This window comes from Triticum aestivum, chromosome 1B (genome assembly GCF_018294505.1).
Source record: "Triticum aestivum cultivar Chinese Spring chromosome 1B, IWGSC CS RefSeq v2.1, whole genome shotgun sequence".
NCBI classification, from domain to species: Eukaryota; Viridiplantae; Streptophyta; class Magnoliopsida; order Poales; family Poaceae; genus Triticum; species Triticum aestivum.
Window position 1 is genome coordinate 508,361,767 of NC_057795.1, and position 9,509 is coordinate 508,371,275.

The following is a 9,509-nucleotide window of genomic DNA, read 5'->3' on the forward strand; positions in this document are numbered from 1 at the left end:
CATGGCAACAATGCCCCTCACCTACCCGTTGACCAGGGCCGGCGTGGCTACAGTGCCCCCGCCCTCACCGCTGACGACAACAAGCGGCGACCCGACGAAGAGCCACTGTACATGACTCAACTCGGCCACGCCCTAGCGATCGACAAGACGGCGCACTGTCCCCCTAGGCACGTGGGGCCCGCACCTAGGGGAACCCGGCGAACCACAAGCCCTCAGGGGGTCCCAGCCCGGGTCCCCGGATGCCGACAACCCAAACCCACCGACTTGTAACATTACCATTGTACCCCTGGGGGGTTGGTCTGTAAAACCCCCTAGGAGCCCTCACGTGTAGAGAACAAAACGAGAGAGAAAAGCCAGTAAGCATAGAACTAGCCATCAAGACAGCAACACCAGAGAGAAGGAGCAGCCTAAGCCTTGGCCAGCTTCCTTCCTCCCCCCCACAGCTCCAGAAGCGACATTGTACTATCAAGCATGAAACTACACTCAGCAGGACTAGGTGTGTTATCTCTACAGAGAGCCCCGAACCTGGGTATGTCCGGCGTCCCGCGCCCGCTCATACCAACCTCGCCTGTGGAGCCCACCAGCGCCCTTGAGCCTCCTCCTCCCTTCAGCCATCCCTTGGCATTTGCCGTGCGCCCACCACAACACTTAGCATATTATTTCAATCGATTTGTCTACAACTTGCGTATGTCTTGCAGATTATAATTGTGGTATTGCAGACCCTCTGGAAGGCAAGCCGAAGGAAGATCACAAGTTTGCTAGGGAGGAGCGGCTGGGACTGCCCAGACACAACAGATCGGGAGGAGCAGCTACGATCATCGGGGTGGGAGCGCCGCTGCCATGGCATAGAGACGCTTCTGGAGAGAAGCGATAAGAGGGGATACATGAGAGGTTTCCATGGTCGGTAGCACAGAGCTGTGGCAACTGATTTTGCAACAGAGTCAAGAAATGTCTGAATGACTACCTACAAGAACATGAGTTGCATCCTCGAGTTGATTTATCCATGACCCCAATCCAATTTCTTCATTGCATCCCTACAGACAACAAACATATTGCAATGCATATGTCGAGACCTGAGAGCTAAGATCGAAGAAAAACCAAAGCAAAGAAACAATTGAGGTTCTTCCAGCAAAGAACTGAAGAAACGACAAAGCTGATGCCAAAATTAAAAACGTGAGCAATGGCCTTTCCGAGTAAAATAGCACAAGTGGCATGAGAGAGAGGGCGGGCATTGGAGGTACCTTACTGGATCCAGTCATGGCGACGAGCGGCTGGGTGCAGTGGCAGGAGTACTCGAGGCCGAAGATGCTGGTGATGTGTGGCCGAAGCTTTGGCGACGCAGTAGATGTCGTTAAGTCGGGAGAGGTGAGAGGAGGAATATGATATGTCTCCAACGTATCTATAATTTTTGATTGTTCCATGCTATTATATTACCCCTTTTGGATGTTTATGGGCTTTATTTTACACATTTATATCATTTTTGGGACTAACCTACTAACCGGAGGCCTAGCCCGTATTGCTGTTTTTTTACCTATTTCAGTATTTCGAAGAAAAGGAATATCAAACGGGGTCCAAACGGAATGAAACCTTCGGAGGCGTGATTTTTGGAATGAACGTGATCCAGAGGACTTGGAGTGCAAGTCAAGAAGCAGCCGAGGTGGCCACGAGATAGGAGGGCGCCCCCCGTAGGGCGCGCCCCCTGTCTTGTGGGCCCCTCGGGCGGCCACCGATGTACTTCTTCCTCCTATATAGGCCTACATACCTCGAAAACATCCAAGGAGCACCCGAAACACAACTTCCACCGCCATAACTTCCTGTATCCACGAGATCCCATGTTGGAGGCTTCGCCGATGTTCTGCCAGAGGGGGAATCGACCATGGAGGGCTTCTACATAAACACCATAGCCCTTCCGATGAGTTGTGAGTAGTTTACCACAGACCTACGGGTCCATAGTTATTAGCTAGATGGCTTCTTCTCTCTTTTTGGATCTCAATACAATGTTCTCCCCCTCTCTTGTGGAGATCTATTCGATGTAATCTCTTTTTGCGGTGTGTTTGTCGAGATTCGATGAATTGTGGGTTTATGATCAAGTTTATCTATCAATAATATTTGAATCTTCTCTGAATTCTTTTATGTATGATTGAGTTATCTTTGCAAGTCTCTTCGAATTATCAGTTTGGTTTGGCCTACTAGATTGATCTTTCTTGCCATGGGAGAAGTGCTTAGCTTTGGGTTCAATCTTGCGGTGTCCTTACCCAATGACAGAAAGGGTTGCAAGGCACGTATTGTATTGTTGCCATCGAGGATAAAAAGATGGGGTTTATATCATATTGCATGAGTTTATCCCTCTACATCATGTCATCTTGCTTAAAGCGTTACTCTGTTCTTATGAACTTAATACTCTAGATGCAGGCAGGAGTCGGTCGATGTGTGGAGTAATAGTAGTAGATGCATGCAGGAGTCGGTCTACTTGTTGCGGACATGATGCCTATATACATGATCATGCCTAGATAATCTCATAACTATTCGCTTTTCTATCAATTGCTCGACAGTAATTTGTTCACCCACCGTAATACTTATGCTATCTCGAGAGAAGCCTCTAGTGAAACCTATGGCCCCCGGGTCTATCTCTTATCATATTTGCTTCCAATCTACTTTTATTTGCATCTTTAATTCTTGCATCTATATTATAAAATACCAAAAATATATTTATCTTATCATACTATCTCTATCAGATCTCACTTTCGCAAGTGGCCGTGAAGGGATTGACAACCCCTTTATTGTGTTGGTTGCAAGTTCTTGGTTTGTTTGTGTAGGTGCGTGGGACTTTTGAGGAGCCTCCTACTAGATTGATACCTTGGTTCTCAAAAACTGAGGGAAATACTTGCGCTACTCTGCTGCATCACCCTTTCCTTTTCAAGGAAAACCAACGCAAGCTCAAGACATAGCAGAATACCAGGGAGGCAGTAGCAGTGGCGCCCGTCCGCCATTTCCGGGCACCGGTGAGCTCTGGCCTAGGTCGCCGCACCGCCCCTCCTTTCTCCCTTATTTTCTCCCTGGCCTCTATGTCTCCTTTCTGTCCACGAGTCGTGGATGCTATGGATCCTCCCTGGAAGCTGCGCTCCGGCCTTCCTCCTCGTCAACGACGAACCCCGCCTCGCCGAACGCCTCTAGATCCGCCTCCCTAGCCCCTGCCGCACACGAATCCATCCCCTACAAGCTCCGGCCGCCGCATTCGTTCTGCATCGAGCAGTCACGCCGCCTCCAGCCGCTCGAGGAGCGCGCAGCCCGCCGGCGTGAGCCTCGCGGTGCGGCACTCCTCTCCCCTGCCAGGCACCACGTCCACGCGCACTAGTCCAGTGCACGACGGCAGGGCAGGGGCTGGCGGTGCACCGGAGGTGGAGACGGGATTGGGAGGCTGCGTTCTTTTCTTTCTAAATCGCCTGTACCGTTTCAGTTTATTACATGGCTTTATTATTAGGGAAAGATATGCAGGTAAAATAGTACCACCTCGGATGTAGAAAATAATATAGGTCAAACAAACTGAAAGCGTAAATTCATAGGAAAAGGCATATTGTGACAGTGAACCCACGGAGTCAATCCATGATTTTTCTTTATTATTAGGGAAAGATATATTGTTTCTCCCAATTTCTTATGGTTTTAAGTCAATTTTGAAAATGGCTAAAAAGGTATTTTCACTGTAATTTCTATAAACTTTATCAGAATGAGGCCAATAATATACCGTTGAAAAGCTACGGAAAATGCTGAACTTTTTCATGTTGATGGTTTTCTCTGATTCCTAGCCGTTTTCAAGTAATTTTGAAAATGGCGAGATCATTCGTTCTGCCTTTATCGCGAAACAGATTCTTCGAAAATGCACCGCGTGAAGAACTTGAACTTCTCGGCATGTCTACTTGAGCTTCACTCTGTTTTTCACGTTCTTTTTGCTCGTAGCTCTCCGTCCACTCACCGGAATTGAGCAAGTGATATACCAACGGAAAGCTGTTGTAAACACGCAACTTTCCCGTATTTTCTCGTTGAACTTCTGTGACATATTTCCGTTTGTAATTTTCTCATCCATTCATCAGTTTTACATAAGTGATATTCCTTTTGTACAAACATCTCCCACAATAACTTTTTTAACTTTCTCCGACTAAGGACTTGAACTTACACAAATGATATTTCTGCCATTTAAAAGGAACTTAGAAAATGATGAGATCATGATTTCTGCCTTTATCGCGAATGGAAATGCACTGCATGAAGTAGTTGAACTTCTTGGGCATGTCTGTTTGAACTTCACTCTGTTTTTGACGTGCTTCCGTAACTCCCAAACCACTTACCGGAATTGAGCAAATGATATACCGGTGGAAAGCTATTCAAAACACACAACTTTCCCGTGTTGATCAGTTTTCATGCTCGCGACGGTTCAAAAGAATTTTTTGAATATATAAAAACATGTTTTAAACGGTATACATGAAAACATTGGAATGTAGCATATAATATACGGGTGAAAAGCTTATGAATAGGAGCAACTTTTTCATGCAGACTATATGGGTGAAAAGCTTATGAATAGGAGCAACTTTTTCATGTAGACAGGTGTTGCAAATTCGTTGCCGTTTAAGAGTAGTTTTAAAAATGGCAAACACGATGTTGATTTTGCCTCTCTTTTTTAACATGTAATTGAAGGTCGGAGTCTCGTAATATAATTTTTGAACGGTGCAGGGTGGAGCACGTGAACTTCTTACAACAAACCTTTAAGGCTTTTACTTTTGTATTCTTTTATTCTCATCTGGAACACATTTCGTATAGTAGTTGAATTGCTCGGTGTTTTCATATTGAACTTCCACCACATATTTTTTATTTGTAATTCCTCACCCGTTCCTCGGAGTTCCACAAATGATAAATCATGAGAAACATGTAGAAAAGACCCAACTTTTTTTTATATAATTAAACTTTTTTTGAACAACATACACCAACTTGTTTTTAACCATTTATTTTGGAATAAAAATATGATATACCATTGAAATTTGTTGAATAGAAAGAATATATTTCTTGTCGAGCATTGTGTTCCAAATTTGTAATGGATTAAGAAAACTATTTTAAAACATGAAAAACAATTTTGTGTGTGTGTTTTTGCACAAGTAAATACATAGTGAACCTCCTTCCTGGGTCGACCACGTGAACTTCTAGCTAAATTCTCTTAGACTTTGTCTTTTTATTCTTTTTCTTCTTATATGAAACACATTTCACGTAGTAGTTGAACTCCTAGTTGGTTTCACTTTGAACTTCTCTCTGCTTTTTCTCCCATCATTCATTGAAATTGAGCAAAAATTATATCATTAGAAAGCCATCGAAAAGGCGCAATTTTACGTGTTGAGCAGTTTTTTTAATTTGTGACATTTTTTGAGTACGTTAAAACTTATTCTTTCGAATGCTATAGAACAAACTTTAAACAACTTAACGGAATAGATCATTTGATATCCCATTGGAAGCAGTTTGAATTGGAGAAAATTTGGCATGTAGAGAGTTTTTTTAAATTCATCGCCTTTTATGAGTTGTCTTTAAAAATACCCAAAATGACGTAGGTTTTTCTTTTTTGAACTTGTAAATCCTAGGTTTTAATATACTTGGAACTTCTATGTTATTGCAATTTCAACTTAAGATTTTTTTATTATTAAGTAAAGAGTTGTTATTTATTTTTAAATAAACATCAAATTTGACTCTTTTTTTTCAATTTGAACTTCATGGTCGATTCTTTAATAATAATGGATACCTAAGTTTTCTTTTAAAAGGAAAATACTAGATTTTTTAATAAAACATCGTATTTTTAGTTTTAACTTCTAGTTTTTTAAATGGTAAATAGTTTTGAAACTTTTTTAGTTGTCCCTTTTATTTGAACTTGAACTTCTTTATTTTATTCTTTAGTAACAAGAAAAAATCTGATTTTTTTATAACATTCGAACTTCCCTCTTATTTTAATTTGAACTTCTTAGAAGAAAATATAGTTTTTAAATAAGCATCAAACCATTCTTTTTAAATTGAACTTCATACATTTATTTCCCCTAGAAACGAAAGGAATTTGAGTTTTCTGTATACATCAAACTACTTCGTTATTTTTATTTCAACTTCTCAATTTTAGTCTTCCCTAACAAGGAAAATTTGAGTTTTTTTATAAATATCGAAGTACTTTATTCTTGTAATTTGGACATCTTGGTTTATTTCTTTTAGGAATACAAAAATCCTAGTTTCGTGATGGATATTGAACCGGCCTTTTTTTAGTTTGAACTTCTAGAATTTTTTATTTAGTAACAGTGAAACTCATTTTTGATAGACTTTTTGAACTGTTCTATCTTTTAATTTTGATCTTCTTGGTTTTGTAATAAATATTGAACTTCTTCATTTTTAAAATTTGAACTTCTAGTTTTTATTATAAACGAGGAGACCATTTTTATAAACTTTTTTGAACTGCTATGTTTTTTTAAATTTGAAGTTCTTTCTTACGTAATAAACCTTTGAACTTCTATGTTTATAAATTTGAACAGTTGTGTTTTTCTATAAACGGGACAAAATCCTTTTTTCACAAATTTCGAACTGTTCTGTTTTCTCAATTTGAACCCCTTGGTTTATTCTTTTGTAATGAGGGAGAATACTAGGTTCTATTAAAGATTGAACACTCTGTTATTTGAATTTGAACTTCTAGAGTTTTTTTAGAAATGCTGAAAATCCCTTTTTGTGAACTTTTTGAACGACTCTATATTTGTAATTTGACCTTCCTGGGTTTGTAATAAACGTTGAACTTCTCTGTTCTTTAAATTCGAACCTCTAGTTTTTTTCAAGAAAAGGGGAAATCCACTTTCTTTATAAATTTTGAAGTCCTCTATATTTAAATTTGAACCCTAGTAACGGAGAAAATCCTTGTGTTGTAATAAACGTCCACCCCCGTCATTTAAGTTTAAACTTCTAGTTTATTTAAGAAACGAGGAGAATCCTTTTTCTTTTAAAACTATTGTGAATTATTCAATCTTGTTTCAATTTGACCTTCTTTGGTTTTTTGTTAATCAAAAAATATTTTTTAGTACAAAGATAGATCATCCTTGTGTTTTTTAATTTGAATTTAGGTTATATTATATATAACTAAAATATTTTTGGATCGGTGCACTACTTTTTTTCACAGTGATTGATTTTGCCGACAGGATTTAGTAAAGTTTACGTTTGTTTATAACTACAACCGAGGCTTTTTTTTAACATGTACTTTCTGGAATGATTCTTTGTACATACAAAGATCTGCAGTGTTGATTTTCTCTGTTTTCTTTATCTGAGCTCTTGTGATGTGAGCACAAAGATGGAAACTGAAGAACATGCAGCTCTGTTCTTGGAACATTCTCTGCACTTTGCTTTCCTCTCAACACACCATTTGCCTTCTCTGCACTTTGCTTTTCTCTCAACGCGCCATTTCTTTCTGAAAGAGTAGTTCTGAGAAAGCATCAGCCATCACATAAACACTGCAGATCCTTTGATGTTCACAGAAAGTTGGAATCTGTATACTTCTACGTACTGCCATTAGAGACAGACTAGCTAACTCCCGTGCCGCACTCAATAACTTTTTTTTTCCTGAAGCTCGGAATTACATTTTCCTGCCTTCTTCCCGTGCTTGCTTATTCTTTTCTTTTGACAGGTGAGAAATCAATGTGTGTTGCTGCAGCGTCACCTTCTGGAGAGAGGAAGTCGAAGCTGTCTTGGGGAACGACGTTCATGCCGCGCAGGGGCAATGGGACGGCTACAACAGCGGGATCCGGGAGCTCATCATCCAAGGTCGGTGCGGCACTCTGCTGGTAGAAGTTCGAGGCCGGATAGTGGCAACACTCTGGAGGGAGGACAGCGGTGCACGATGTCGCTGGGGGCTGGGCGGCAGCGAACTGGGACCTCGGTGAAATCATTGAATAAAGAAGAAGAAGAAGAAGGCAGGCAAAGGGATCTCACCGGCCCTGGCCGGGATCCACGCGCGTGGTGACGAGGATCCGGTCCTGCAGGCGGCAGCGCGCGTGGTCGGTTCGGTGGCGGCGCTGCGGCAGGAGGGCCCGGCGGTGGCGCTGCAGGAGGAGGCCGGCGTCGGCGTCACGGTAGGAGGCGGTGATTTCTGAACGGGGTTTCCAGGGTGGCGGCGCCCGGGATTGGCGGGGCGGCGACACCTCGGGCCGGGGCGGCGGCGCCTTGGGGTCGAGGGCGGCGACGGGAGGGTGGTCCCCGGCGGTGGGTGGATTGGGGTTTCCTGGGGCGGTGGCGGGTAGGTCGGGGATCATGAGTGGTGCGGGAGGTGGGGGACGGGTTCTGACTTCTTTTGGCATCGCCGCGATCTCAGGAGCATCCGATCGCGACTATATAGGCGCTGGGATCAGAATAACTATTCTGATCCCAGGATCAGAATAGTGTTTCTCTCTCTATATATATAGTGTATATATATGTTTATATATATATATATATATATATATATCTTTGCTCTCATCATATTTAGACTGGCATGTTCTTCTTTGTGTTACCTTCTTTCTCTTTGTTATGCGTTTTCTTTCATAGTTCATATCTTGTTCGCTCTCATGTTGCTGCATCTGGTAGCATGTTGCTTTATCATCGTCATTGTCAAACCTGTGCTATCCTATGCTCATACCTTTATTGCTTTGTACCTCGATAGATATGTTCCTATATGAAGTGCTTGTTTGAAGGTTATATATACTAAACCTTATTTCCGCTGCTGTGTTTGGGATCTGTTCAAAACATTTGCAAGAATTTTTGAATCTACCATTCACCCCCTCTGGTCGATATACTCTCGGTCCCAACACCACCAAGCTATAAAGGCTTTGTGATGAACTATAATATGCAAGGATGGAGAAAGCAATCCCAGAGCTCTTCGCAATGCTCAAGGCCGTGAAAGTAAAAAATCAAGAAAGAGTATTAAGTGTTGATGGTCAAGAAGACCACCAATTTTAAGAAGAAAGACAAAGGAAAGAAAGAAAACTCTAAGAAGAATGGCAAGCCAGTTGTCGCTTCCGTGAAGAACCGAAGGTTAGACCCAAACGTGAGACCGAGTGCTTCTACTACAAGGGGAATGGCCATTGGAAGCGGAACTGCCCCCTGTACTTGGCAGATAAGATTGCTGGCAACATCAACAAAGGTATATTTGATATACATGTTACCGATGTGTACCTTACTAGTGTTTGCAGTACCTCATGGGTATTTGATACTGGTTCGGTTGCTAATATTTGTAACTCGAAACATGAGCTATGAAATAAATAGAGACTAGCTAAGGACGAGGTGACGATGCGCGTTGGAAATTGCTCTAAAGTTGATGTGATCGTCGCCGGCACGCTTTCCCTACGTCTATCTTCGGGATTAGTATTAAACCTGAATAATTGTTATTTGGTGCCTGCGTTAAGTATGAACATTGTATCTGGATCTTGTTTATTGCGAGACAGTTATTCATTTAAGTCAAACAAATGATGGTTGTTTTATTTATA

At 41.7% G+C, this 9,509-nt stretch overlaps 1 protein-coding gene across 2 annotated transcripts; it reads right to left on the reverse strand.

Annotated features, from left to right (window-relative positions):
• Nucleotides 1–7,217: 7,217 nt before the first annotated feature.
• LOC123093419 (neural Wiskott-Aldrich syndrome protein) lies at nucleotides 7,218–8,392 on the reverse strand. 2 transcript variants are annotated; one of them, XM_044515391.1, is made up of 2 exons: nucleotides 7,981–8,392; nucleotides 7,218–7,916 (listed from the first exon to the last, which is right to left on the reverse strand). In XM_044515391.1, the coding sequence occupies exons 1-2, from the start codon at nucleotides 8,343–8,345 to the stop codon at nucleotides 7,778–7,780; spliced, it is 504 nt and encodes a 167-aa protein (XP_044371326.1). In that variant the 5' UTR covers nucleotides 8,346–8,392; the 3' UTR covers nucleotides 7,218–7,777. The 2 variants fall into 2 exon arrangements, with proteins under 2 accessions (XP_044371326.1, XP_044371335.1); XM_044515400.1 differs by having other exon boundaries at nucleotides 7,219–7,901.
• Nucleotides 8,393–9,509: the final 1,117 nt, after the last annotated feature.